This window comes from Aulonocara sp. 'chitande type north' Nkhata Bay, linkage group LG15, assembly GCF_057382095.1.
Source record: "Aulonocara sp. 'chitande type north' Nkhata Bay isolate Kocher_YH1m ecotype deep benthic linkage group LG15, A_spYH_male_GT1.1, whole genome shotgun sequence".
NCBI classification, from domain to species: domain Eukaryota; kingdom Metazoa; phylum Chordata; class Actinopteri; order Cichliformes; family Cichlidae; genus Aulonocara; species Aulonocara sp. 'chitande type north' Nkhata Bay.
The window spans coordinates 16,192,671-16,206,698 of record NC_141358.1 but is presented as its reverse complement, the minus strand read 5'-3'; the positions used below and the strand labels follow the sequence as shown (position 1 = coordinate 16,206,698).

The following is a 14,028-nucleotide window of genomic DNA, read 5'->3' as shown; positions in this document are numbered from 1 at the left end:
TTTCTGTCCACAGTCTTTTCATTTTTATCCATTTATTTATTTATTTTGCTGGTTGGAAAGAGGAAAAAGAAATACAGCTGTGAAAATGCTGTTGTGGTGCAAAAAAACAAGGCCAGTGTTTGCCACGTTTGCAACCACAACCAAAAGCAGACGGGATGGAAAAACACAAGCGGCTTTCAAACGGGTTCAGCTCATTAAAAATAGAACAGACACAAACACACATGGATGCACGTGCACACATGTGTATACACACATACACGCACACACGCATGCACAGCACGCCACCCACCATCGCAGCATGCTGTTTACGAGTGGAGCTCGAATGGACAGGTAGTGATTAGATGCAACAAAGGAAAGTGTAGTGCTCTGTGTTTCTGTGCGTGTATGTGTGTGTGTGAGTTTCCTCAGCATTTACCTCGTGCACTTATACACAGATGTACTTACTGGTCCATCCATAACTCTCAAGAGGCTGCCTAAAAAGCCTCAACTCAGGGATGCATGAAAGGATCTTTAAAAAAACACAGAGAGGCACTATATTGGGAAGACGCAATATAGCACTAATAACTTTCCAGCATAGCCCCATTAATGTAGCGGCTTGGAAAGAAAACAAGGGTAATCTGTGACCTCCGGCTTGACCGAGGCAAACAAGCTGCAGACATTTGCTTGAAAAGCTTTAATTTATCTGTTTAATTTTCTTCTAAACTCTCACAGGTTGATACTCTTTATTACAAAGGTCCCTGCAGTTTGGCTTTTAAATGCTTTATGGCTTGGTTAAAAAAGAAGGTTTTGAATAACAGTTCAACATTTTAAGAAATGCATTTATTTGATTTGAGAAGATGGGTTCTACAATTGTATCTGTCCAACAGCAATGTAACCTCTTGTGCAGGCATGAGTTTGTGTCAGACTTTTAACAGATTGGGATTTTACCTGGCGTCTGCTATTTTCACAGGCATGCTAACTAGAGATTTAGCCCACAGCCACTGAACTGACATCTCATCTGGAGCTGCGTATCTTAAAATCTTGCATGATTCCTACGATTAGTACAAAAACATGTTTTTTATATGTTGCGTTCATTTTATATGATGCCCGGCATGACGGAAAACCCCTACAGGTCTCAGAGTGGTGTCTCGTATTCATGTAGTGTAAAGTACGCTTGCCCTATTTTTATGGAAAGGGTAAAAAACAAAAAAAGGGATTTATAATTTGTTTTGCCTCAGCGTCTTGATGACTTGTGCTCACTGCCGGGTTTTACATCTTACATCTAGTTGTAAGAAAGGTAAGCTTGCACGTATCTCTGTGATGCCAGAAACATCTGACAGAACAAGCCAAAGAGCCCAAAATCACAACCCAGAGGAACCAAAATATCCAGTGCAATGTCCCGATGACTGGTGTCATTTTTAGCCTGGCGATTCATCTTACATGCACCTTTTTTTAGAAATCCTTCAAATTACCCTTGATATTAAGCTTCAGAGCTGCTTGTGTTGTTGGATTTTGTTATAGTAAGAGCAGAAACCTTGTACTTATCTATGTGACACCAGCAACTTCTGTGTGAAGGACCAAAAAGCTCTCCAGAGAGTGATCCGTACAGCAGAACGCTGCTGCAGGATTGCTCTCCCCCCGCTTCAGGACACCTACACCAGGAGATGCCGGACTAGAGCAGCGCAGATACTGAAGGATCCGTCCCATCCTGGCAACAAACTGTTCCAACTTCTGCAATCTGGTAGAAGGATCCGCATCTTCCGGGCAAGGACAGAGAGACTCAAGAGGAGCTTCTATCCCCAAGCCATCCGTGCCCTAAACACACACACCCGCCCGCTCACATCATCTATAATTGACTGAGACAGGACTCTTCCAGACACTCTAAACCAAGGCACAATGTACATTTCAATTCCTTTAACTTTAAATATGTTTATATTGTCTATCCTGTAAAATAGTCAGATGTCTATTCATATTAATGTACAGAATTCACCTGCTAGCTGCTACTACTGCACATTCACCCAGTGTATATACTATATGTATGTATGTATATATATATAAATATATATATAATGTTCTTCCTCTACACCCCCCCCCCCCCCCCCCCAATTTTTGCACATGTCGAGGAGCGTGTCAGACTACATTTCACTGTGTGTTATACTTGTATAACTATGCATGTGACAAATAAAGAACCTTGAACCTTGAACCTTGAACCTTCTAAAACACATGTTTGAAAATTTTATCCAAACCACTCTTATGCAGGGGTTATGCAAAGGTTAGCAACCATTTAGTGAATACTGCTGTATTTTTATAGACTGTATACAAAAGACGGATTTCTGGGTCTGAAAATTAACAAGTTTAGCATTATAGTTCTGTGCTAAACACTATTTTAGCTCACTTACCAGCTATATTTTAGCATTACCATTCTTCGTCATTGGCTTTCACAGTGGCTTCTGTTCAGAAAAAAATCTAACTCTCACTTTAAAATTCATTAAAATGGTGTCACTTCCATTGACCACAAACTGACCTACAATGCTGATTACTATGTAAATGTCCAATTCAAGTCAAATTACAAAAAAATTGAGTTATAGCCGCTGTCATATTAGGCAGGCTTCATCACAATGAGGAATAAATCTGGACCAGCACAACCTGACCGCTGGTGCTGAAGAAGGCAAAGGGGAGGAGAAATAATGGGGTTAAGATAATAAGATAGGCTTAATGGCCCCTGGGGGAGCTCTCAGAGCTTCAGGATAGAGAGACCTACAGACAGTGTGGGAGAGAGAGGCTGACTGGTCAGACCACAGAGGACAGTGGAGAGCATCAGTCTGTCAGAGCAACACTGTCCACTTCAGCAGGTCAAAACTAAGTTCTCGCCTCTTCAGAGCAGCCTCTCTCCCACGCCGCTTTCAAACACGTCCTCTCTGTTGCTCTAACATCTCTCTATCTATAATGATCAGCCAAAACTCCCCTTTCAGAACAGCTCAGGGAATCTGAAGGTGCCCTGAGGTCTTCGTAGTTCTCATCATTCTGACTTAGGGGACACTCCATAGAATTGCAACAAAAGTCTGTTAATTTTCCAGCTGTTTCAAGCCACAAATAGTCATTTCTCAGAAGGAGAAAAACAAAGTTATGTAAATATACTGCAAGTTTTATGTATCTGCAATCGATAAACAGCACCCACCACAGTGAGGTCCCAGCCAGAGCTTCATTTTGGCAGCATTTTACACGTGTTTATTGTGGAGAATTCCTCAGACTGCCAACAGGATGGAATTGCACAAAAGTACAGACAGTTCTGTTTATTTTGGAGCTGGATGGGTCAATAATGTTGCTGTTTGGAGGGGGAAGGAGGAACACTATATGGAAAAAAGTGCACATATACAATAAACCTAAAGGAGCTACCTAAGGAGTTTGATAATGATCGTGGTCTACTGCTTTGTGGTTCAACTTTGCATTAACAGTAGATCAACTGAGAGTTGATCATGGAATATGCCACAATGGTGGTGGCATCCTACTACAGTACTACGCTTGAATTCAGTGAGCTCTTTCACAAATTAAACCCATTCATTCACAAATGGCTGTAAAGGCAGACTACGTGACCACATGGTTGATTTTATAAACATGAGACTGAAAACCTGAATTCAACGATTAAAAGATGTTGCTCCTATATGGACAAGAGATTGTATCCATCTCATGCTGATCCAGTTTATGGGTATTAGTAGTAATATTTTTGAACAGCTTGAGGTTTGTCTCATAATTGTGAGTTTAAATGACTCACTCTGAATGCCATTGATGTCTTGCATATAGTAGGCTATATTTTTTTGTTATCTACCTTGGGACTAAAAATATAAACTAGCCATTTTGCTAAAATCTGTAATGTTTCTGTCTCATGCAGTATTTTGAGACTAATGTCCATTAACGGGCGACATCTCTATGAAATAAACCAGTTTAAAAGAAACCAGAGTTGCTATGGAAAAGGATGGATTGGTACAAAATGGCCAAAGAAACTGGACTGAGGGACTTCCAAGTGCATCCAAGTTAACAGCTGGCAGAACAAACGGGGAAAGCCCCTGTTTGTCCTCTAGGTAGGCGTTCCTATAGCGATGTAATATTGCGTGAAAACTATGAATACACGTATGAATATGATCACAAGCAGCAGATCTTTTTGTCAGTCCTCTGACTCCCACAACCTGCCATCACTGTTCTGGAAATGTTTCAACGCAAACAATCTTGCCCTTGTCGGAGTCACTCTGGTGTCCACCTTGCCCCATTTCGGCACCATTTATCCACCATGTTGACTTTGAAAACTGTTCACTAACCTGCGACAACATCCCAGACGCTGACAGGTGCCTTTGCTATAACATAAACATGGCCGTTTGACTCATTTATAATAGAGCAGCTGCCCAGTGTTCTATATGTATTATTAGCATCAAATAGAAACAATAATAACTGAAACACAGCACAAACAGCGACTACCACACGAACGAGCAGAGAAAAACCTTCCAGTTGGCAAATTTAAGTTCAAATTAAACGGCACTGGAAGACTTCAGGAGAGCCTTTTATTTGTGTTCTTGCCAAGAATTAGATGAGAAAACTGATATCACTCTCATACCACTGGCAGCCAGTCTGGATTAGGAAACAGGCAGCGTGGCTCTGTCGCAAGGAACAAAGTCCACAAAGCAGCACGAATGAAACTCAATAATTGACATGTATCGTGTTCATTTGAGCTGTGGAATAACCAAGCTATAAAAACTACAAGCTGCTTTTGTGCAGATTAAATGAAGAAGACAGGACATGTTAATTAGTGAGCTTCAGAGGAGTAGGAAGATTCGGTTTACCTTCAGATCGAGGCCGAGACATTATCGCGGACTAACTGAGCTTTTTTAAAAGAAAACAAAAAACAAAAGTGCAGAAACATAATGAATACAGATCCCTCCCTTTAGGGCACAAAGGGTCACTGAATGACTTAATGACTAAAAGAAAAAGATCTGTGGTCTTCAAAGTCACCAGAGTTCAAGCCAAGTGAACACCTGGCAGGTCACGTGTTGGATAACTCTCTCCACCACCATCATTAACACATCAAATGAGTGAGTGCCTATTTATAGCTCATATCCCAGTGAGCATTTAAGCTCATATCTGGCCTCTTCATGACACTTTATGTTGTTCTTTCTTTAATCTGTATATATCTAAAAAGATCTACTTAAAAACAGGCTTAAAAAGACCAAGATATAAAGTGCAGGATACATTCTGAAACTTAACAGTATGAAGCACCTTTTAATCGCCTTCTCTTCCTGTATAATGAGGGTTCTTAATGTGCATATATTATTCTGAAATTATATCCAGTCGCAGTGGGTTTGATGGAAGAAAAAAAATGTCATCAATCATCCTAAAAATCTAAAAACTAACCCAGACTTTTGTTTTACTGCCTCTCAAGGACGTCACTTCCATCACCGCTCACCGAGACAGCGGCATAATAATTTTGCTCAATCTTTGGCTGTCAATCATGCTTTTTAAAAAGCGGTATCAATCTTATATTTAAAATAAAACCCTTCACACTGTTATTCATCCGCTAGAGTATTCTGACAACGATTTTTTTTAAACTCCTTGAAACTTTAAATCTGTTTAATCCACCCGAGGTCTCCTCTGCGTTGGAGCTCCAATGTGTCGCTATGCAAAATTTACATCTCCATCTCCAGGGCCCTGACACATGAGCCCGGACAAGAGAGGGACAGGGATTGCGAAAGAGGAAGAGAGAGTGAGCGAGAGAGCAGGAGCAACGGAGTGTGAGAGATTTCAGGACATTTCATCATTTAGACTCGAAGGCATCTCGCAGATATGGTGGGGTGGGGGGGATGAAGAGGTAGGGTCAGACTCTCAGGTGGGTCCTGATTTCTCTTTAACCCCATCACAGCTTGCTTATAGGCTACAGGTGACCTGGTTTCCTATGCAAAAAGCGAGCAGAATAGACACGGGGCTACCCCCCTCTTATTTCGGCACAGCTGCTATAATTCAATTAAAGCTGTGACACAGAGGTGAGGACAATTGATGCCTCCTATTAAAGAAACACCCCGTCAAGATTAATTACCCCTCGTCGACTGGTTAAATGGCTTTTAAACTGTAATCTTCCTGAAATCGTAATAACACCATCGGTAATCTAACACAAAAGGAAAAGCTTGGGATCTGTTTTCATCTGAGCCGGATTAATAATGGTTCATTAGTACTGGTATTAATTAAAACATGTCTACTGTAGGCCAGTGAGGTGCAAAACAGAGAGTGGGAGGTAGAGGGAGGGGGGGTGGCCCCTGCATCTCGTCATGTTTCCGCTGCTGCTCTATTTCTCTGAAATACTTAAATCAGAAAAGTGGGCGAGCACCTGCAATTTTGTAATGAGCTCATTAAAATCCGTCTACACCAGCACGCGCTCACGTTTGTGTTTTTTTGACTGTCATGTTGAAAAACATACAGATCAGAGCTGCTCTTGCTTAAGTATTCGTGGTGGAAAAACAGCGTTATCATGCAGAGTAATTAATCAGTGTTACAGGTGCATTCCGACAGGTGACAGTCCAAAAATCACACAGAAACCAATGTGTAACAGTCGTGGATGGACATTTTGGGAACCTGAAAAGATTCAAGATTATTTCAAATAAAAAAAATAAATTAAAAAAAACTCCTGATTGATCTGTTTGGAAAAAAGCTTTTACAGTAACGCCATATCACTGCAGCGGATTTCCAGCCAAGAGGTTCCCCGCATGGAACCGTGTCAGCCTTCTTCTGCAAAATACACCCTTTTATCTTTGACAAAGTATCAGAGAAGAGGCATCATTCCTAACAGCGCTGCATCAGTAAACAGAGAGCACGGCAAGTGCAGCCACATCACGTACAGATGAGCACATAAACACACATATTCACACGCAACCAAAAGCAGCTTTGTAATCCAAATCAAAGATGCAAACAGTGAAGCAGTACCTTCCGCTCGCGCAGAGCTTCATCCTGAAGACCGAGAGATAAAAATCCTGCTGCCGGAGCCTCGCCGGGGATAGAGAAAACCCCCTCTCTATATGCTATCTGGATTGGTTTACCCAGCTTTCCCTTAAAGCTCGGAGAAAACCCCCAACACATGCACCCACCCCACCACCTCCTCCTCCACCACTAAAACTGTCGCTGCCACTAGCACCACGCCACTCCAGCAGTAGCAGCAGCAGCGGCAGCAGCTGAGCCAGGAGGAAAGACAAGAGGGAGTGAGGGAGAGACTGTGCAAGAGTAGAAAGACAGAGAGAGAGAGAGACAGGAAGAGTGGGAGGGAAGGAGCTTAAAGGAAGAAGACAGGGAGAACGTGGGGGCGTGATGATGGAGTGCTGAAAGATATGTGCAGAAAAGGAGGGAGAGTGAGAGAGGGAGAGGGTGAAGCTTACCTGATGGTGTCTATGTTGTTCATCACTTCGTCAGGCATCTAAAGGAAATGACAGCATGTTAGTGGAGCGGACCCATCAAACTGGCCCAGAAGCTGCCAAGTGGAGCACCGTTGCAGCACAAACACCCTCCACAAAAAAAAGAAAAGAAAAAGAAAGAACGAGAAAAGAAACATACATATTCAGCAAGCACACTCTGTGTTTCCCTATGTGTTTGTTTATGTCCCCACACTCCCCCCCACTCACATCCGTGCTCCCTCATCTGCTCCTCTTCCCTTTTTCCCTTACTAGTGAGAAATCCCATGCAACGCTCATCAGACTGCGGCCGGATGTGTACATCTGCACTCACTTGAGGTGAGAAGAGAACAATCGTACCATACCGGGAGTGCGAGGGGAGAGAGTGAGAAAGCGAGGCAAAGGAAAGGGGGAAGAAAGGGAGGGAGGGAGAGTGAAAACCTCCATTGCAGCCAGACTGCAGATACATGGCAAGCCCCCCCATGAGGGATACTGGCAGCGACTCAGTATCTCTGTCGAGGTGCTGAATCAGAGAGAAGGAGCACAGAGGGAAAGAGAGGGAGGAGGATGTGGAGAGAGACATAGAAAGAAGGGGAAACAAGGGGGAGGTGGGGGGGGGGGGGGGGGGTGGAGAGTGGGGAGAACAGGTGGTTCAATCTGTTGAATCTTACATCTCAAGTCCTTGGCTGTTAAGGAGAATAGGTTTTATATGAATCGGCTGCTTTTTTTCCATTTTTCTTTTTTTCAGAAAGCGATGAATTATGCATCGATTTGAGAATATTCCCCCATCTCCGTTCAAATTTAGGCCCGATCGAGGGTGGTATCCACGCTGTTATGTTATCATGTTTCATAATTTGACGAATGCTAGAAAGCAGATTTTACCATCTGCACTTAGGGGAGACGTTCATCCATATTTATCTCCTGTAATTAATGAAGGAAGCAGTCGTTGCGAAGAGATTATTTGAGTCAGATTACCAACAAAACACACCTTAAAGCGGGGGGTGGGGGGAATGCGTGTTCAGTGTGTGTGTGTGTGTGTGTGTGTGTGTGTGTGCACAGCAGAAGGTCAAGTGCAAAGAATGTTTCATTACAAGTACAAGGACTTGTGTGAGGAGATGAAACTTTGCAGCGACACACAGACACTCACACTGAGATGAACGCCAACAGGCTCACATGCCTGCCTCTCAGCCCCCACACACCACCCACCTTTTTTCAAGCAGTTGCTAAGGTGACGGCAAAGGCTGAATTTTAATCAGACAATAAATTAAGGCAATGTGATCTTCTCCTTTATTATTAAATGGGAGCGACACAGAGTTTGAAGATCTGTCAAGTATGTTTTGTTTTTTGGGGGGTGAGAAATGCTAAAAAAAACAGACCCCAAACCCGGAGATGTAAAACAATAAGCTTGCACGCTTTCTAGTCAGCAAAGCGGTGCACATTTAGCAACTAGGTAACCTCAGCCAAGTGCTTCATCATCCTCATCATCCACCACTGACATGGATGTCATGCTGAGACTGCAAAAATACCCTCGCTGGTTGTAGTAATTGCTGATTGAGCCCTCAGGCTTGTCCTCCCGTGTAATGCACTCTAGTGGTGTAAGCCAGTGGAAACACTGGTTGCTACTCGAGAAGGAAACAGTTGTGCAACAAGGTTCGCTGCTTTCACAGCCATTTTAGCAAGGTTATGTTTCAAACTGAGTAAATGATGGATGTCAAAAAATAAATGCGAGTGGGCTGAGTCAGTAAATGACAGCATTGTTCAGTTCAAATTGTTTGTGTGGAGGAGTTGCTAATGGGTAGAATGCTAATGAGGAGTCCCATAAAAGTCTGCTTATTGGTCAGCATGAAGCAGCGCTCCTGTGCAAACTTACAGACACATCAGTATACCCAGTCTATTGAATCAGCTGAGGATGTCTATGTGGGTCAGCAGGAGAAATCGTACACCCACAGCTCATTCTTGCTCCAAATGATTTACTATTAATTGGAAGCTTTAGCACAGCAGAACTTGCATGGAACACTCATAATGTCATCACCAGGATGACATGCTTTGTCTGCTCTCTGACTACATATTCTAGGTTCAATAATCACCAGTGAGGTGACAACTTTAAAGAGCTTGACTTGGGCGAACCCAAGTCAATTGCAAGCCATATTTTTATAATTAGCAGTAAACTGAATGACTCTGTGTAAGACTCTGAGAGACTCATCGCCCCAAAGCTCGAACTTCTTCTAGACCTAGAGGCGTTTCAGTGGTCATAACTTTAAATGTTTTGCTTTTATCCCAGTGTTCTTTTCAGCAAAATAATAAAAAGCCTGAAAAACAACTGCATATGAGTCAAATCAACACACTGAATAACTAACAGATGGTGGAGAGCAAATCAGAGCTAAAATTAGCGCATAGGTTGGAGGTCAGAAACTCAATTACATTTAAGGTGTCTGTGTGGTGTTTGCAGTTCATTTCTACTGCCCTCAAGTGGGCAAAATGCTGGAATGACTATTATGTTTTGTATCTTTCGTTTTGTCTTATATGTGTATGCAAGTAGGCCTCTATATAACATACAGACTGTAAAATGGGATAAAGGCAGGAATGTCAAGTATATGAATGTTTTTCTGGTTCAGATAGCGATAACAAAGTTCTGTAGTGGGGCTATAAAAGTTTCTTTTTAAATTTTCTCCCTATAACTCTTGCTTTAATAATTTATTGTTTTATTTATTTTTATAGCATTCATTTTATATGCAACTGCTTCTTGGATTATTCAAACAAAACTCCACAGACTGCACTAGACAAAGACATTGTAACTCTGTGACATGCCCGTGCTTACTTGAGCTCTTTACGCTCTTAATAATAGAGCAGAAAAATCAGGAATGGCTCACTCAAATCATACAAAGGCTTGATTTACTCAGACGTCTCTTCAAAAACTGAGAGGAACAATTTCCGTTCCAATCACAACATATGTTCAGAGGCCTGGCCTTGATTAAAGACTGGGAAGACTTTCATCACTCACCATGTTGATGCCCCTGGGCAGAGAGATAGATCTGTAGGGGTATCTGGGGAAGTCATAGTGAAACTCAGGAAAGTGACTCTTCATCTTAAATCCTTGACTGAACTCTGGAGGAGGTGGAATCACATATTTCTCATCTATTTGTTCTGGTGTGTCTGCTTTTATCTCCAGGTCATGCAGCTCATCGCCCTTCCTTACAGTGTCGATGTCCGTCTCCAGATACTTTTTTTCTACCAGGTCAGGAGAAGTCCGCTCTTCTGGAGTCTTCTGCTCGGCTAAAGGGCCTTGCTGCTGGGCCATTGAGCAGGGTAGCCTGGGGCTCACCACGTGGATCTCTGCTTGAGGCTGATCAGCATTTGTATTGGTGAAGCCAGAGGGAGATGCTGGTTTTCCAAATGCCTGCAGGCTGTTTGGGTCAAGCACATTAGATGTCACCTCATCCAGGAACTGGGAAAACTTCAGTTTGGCTTCAATCTTTTCCTCCAGTACACACTGTGGTTTGCCGCTTTTAGAGCTGGTGTGTGAAAGTACAGAGCCCCTCCCTTGATGCAGATTTCTGCTGTGGCTGTCTCCTCCCTGCTCTGCCTGTGGATGTCCTCTGCCATGAGGCCTGCTAGAAGGAACTGGTCCAAGCTTTTCAGACTCTCTGTCTCCTCTGAGTCGAGTCTGAAAAGCTTCCTGGCTCTGCTTCTTGATAGACTTGTGCAGGATGCAGGTCACCCCAGAGTTCCAGCTGTGCAGGCTGTCAGTGCCGTCACTGCTACTCCTGCTGCCTCCTGGACTGCTGCTTGGATCGCTGGGGCTAGATGGCTGACTGGGAGAGGACTGGTTAGAAGCAGGGTCTATCAGCTCCTCCAGCCAGACTTGATCACCATTGAACATGGGGGTAGCCGGACTCAAGGGGGCCCATGACTTTGAGAAATGCTGGCCCTTATTTGCTGTGCCTCTCTGAGAGAGGGAGCAGGCTTTGCTGCCTGTCCCATCCATCGGCTTAAGTCCAGTCTACACAGATGTGTCCTCTCTCTAATTGTTTTAAATGGCAGATGATCCATGGTCCAATGGATAGCTCCAATTTTAAAGAGTTCTAACCCAATCCTGTCTCACTATTGTGTAAGCAACCTCACAGCGATCCAATACATTTCACTCTAGGCTGAACAGATGGCCTCCTTCAGTGCCAGGCGAACTCCCTGCTATCACAGGCAAGGGCATCCATAGTCTGAGGCCACAGTCAAATACACTGAGAGTCACAGTTAATCTGCAGAAGCTCCAGGTTTAGGTTTACTGACAGGGAATTTTCATAAAATCCTAGCCAGTGTCTTTACTATTTGAGCAGACAGTGCTGGTCTTAATTAGACTGTCTATTGATAGCAGAGCAGGCAAAGCTTTTTCAGCTTTTTCCAGGTCAGTGGTTGTAGAAGAGAATTGATCCAACTGAGCACATGGCAGCTGACACACACACACACACACAGACTAGATGGGCTTGCCGAGTAACTGATTGCTGGGATCTCATTAATATCTCATTAAAAGAATAGTCGTAATCATTAAGAAATTCTAAGAGAAATAATAGTAAGTTGGAATTTGAGTTGTCTGTTACAGAATAATGCCAAAAGTAAAAAAGTGAATTTTAGAAATTGTTTTGCAGTGTGCAATTACACTGCTTTATTCAATCTATTCCTCTCAAATGTCTCTGTGTTATGTGTATATCCCATAGTGTATGTTAGAAGAAGGACCTGCATTCCAAAGTCCTGATTTTAGCTTTATGGCTTTTACCATCAATTAACATTAGCAAAGCATCCATATAACATAGATTCAAATGCCTGCTAGTTACTGGTAACTAACAGGAAATAACATGCAAGACTTTCCATCATCAAAACTGCAGCAGGCTTTTACTAAAGATAAATGAAGAGGAATCTAACTATAATAAAAATGCACCAAAAAACACACGAGAATCGGTTTAGTTAGCTACCACACAGCTGTTGGCTCCTACAGCTTTACTGCATCTGTATGGGTTCAAATTGTGGTCATAAATATTTTGTACTTGTAAATCAGGATTTGTATGTGTAAAAAGAATTTGTGTGTGCCTAAAAAAGATTTGTATGTGTAAACAGAATTTGTGTGTGCGTAAAAAAGATTTGTGTGTGGCCAAAAAATAAGTGTGAAACTCTGCACTCAAGTTTCAAGTTACAAGTACGAATTTTGACCCTATTTTTCTTCCTTTCATGTGATTGGTCAATGTCATGTCAATCACAAATTTAACTATCCAATCAGAGCACAGATGGGTTTGGCTGTCGGAGGGGTGCTTTATGGAGCTTCAGGTCCTTGAAGGGAATAAATGCCCTTTTACATGCCAGCCCAGCATTTTCCTTCATCACCAGGAAGGAAAACAGTCTGTGGTGGTTCGAGTTTGGTGATTTTTGTTTCCACAGGTTTACGTGCTTAATACAGGGACCTCCAGAGCCTTTTCAACAGCGCTGCGGACCTCGGGAGGGGGGGGGCAGTGTTGTGGAAATGACACAGTCTTCACTAGTGGGGATAGTTACAAAGCTTTCTTCGTTATGAATTAGCGATACATGTTTTTATTGAACATTTAAAGAACCAGCAACAAAAACAGAAATTCTTGTAGAGGACATAAAGTCAGGGATAGAAACGGCAAGAAGCAGGTGCATCTAGTACAGGTAGAGCTACTGCAAAAACCCACAGAGCTCAGCTGCCAGCGCGACAAATTCTGGATCTTTGGCTTTTAGTTAGCAGTTAGCATTAGCAGCACATCCTGCGTCCGATGTGAAAGGACCTTTATGCTGCGTACTGGGACTCACAGCCATGGTCCTGGGTCAGCCCTGACTTTGTGTTAAACTAATCCTAAAGTAATAATGGTATTTCTAACCACTGATATACCACAACTTTATCCTTTCAACAACTGTACTGTAAGTTAGGTGACCTAGCTTCTATCGGATAGTTATATAGAGATCCTCCAGCTTCAAACTGTATTACCCTTCAAGGACCTGCAGTTCAAAAAAGCCCCCTCCGACAGCCAAACCCATCTGTTCTCTGATTGGATAGTTAAATTTGTGATTTACATGACATTGACCAATCACATGAAAGGAAGAAAAATGGGGTCAAAATTCGTACTTGAGTGCAGAGTTTCACACTTATTTTTTGGCTAAGTCCACACACAAATCTTTTTTACGCACACACAAATTCTTTTTACACATACAAATCCTGATTTACAAGTACAAAATATTTATGACCACAATTTGAGCCCATACCATACCCATACCCATACCTGCCTGTGGTCCCTGAAAATAGTAATGATGCAAATTTTAAGTGTTAATAAAAGTTGCTAGCAGAGTGGAGTGGAGTATAAAGTCTTACAAAGGGATGAAGTAGCTACAAAGACAGAAACCAAAACTAAGGAATTAGCTTACCTTATTAGCGTAACAAGCTTTAGCTTAATAAATATACTAATTTGTTGTTTTACAGGCGTTTCTTGTCTTCTCTACTTCTCAGTGGCCAGATGTAGCCTGTTAATTATCCAATTGAGCCAAGCCAAATGCTCTGAGATATTCATAGTGTTAAACTGTAAACAGAGCTAGATGCTGTCTTTATGCTAAGCTAACCTAAACTCCAGTTTAC

The 14,028-nt window shown here is 42.5% G+C and overlaps 1 protein-coding gene across 4 annotated transcripts in view; it reads right to left on the bottom strand.

The window, feature by feature from the left end:
• The window catches only part of LOC147312840 (brain-enriched guanylate kinase-associated protein), a 41,399-nt gene extending 27,371 nt beyond the window's left edge, over positions 1 to 14,028 (bottom strand). The window contains exons 1-2 of one of the 4 annotated variants that reach the window (XM_086264616.1): positions 13,821 to 14,028; positions 7,386 to 7,423 (exon numbers count right to left, since the gene is read on the bottom strand). Coding sequence is in view for 1 of the 4 variants with exons in the window: in XM_086264613.1 (XP_086120739.1) it covers positions 7,386 to 7,423; positions 10,399 to 11,382 (1,022 nt within the window). In the remaining 3 variants the exon portion in view is untranslated. Of the gene's footprint in view, positions 1 to 6,939; positions 7,081 to 7,385; positions 7,424 to 7,628; positions 7,858 to 10,398; positions 11,383 to 13,820 lie in introns of those variants that run through there. The other 3 variants (XM_086264613.1, XM_086264617.1, XM_086264615.1) reach the window with 3 other exon arrangements.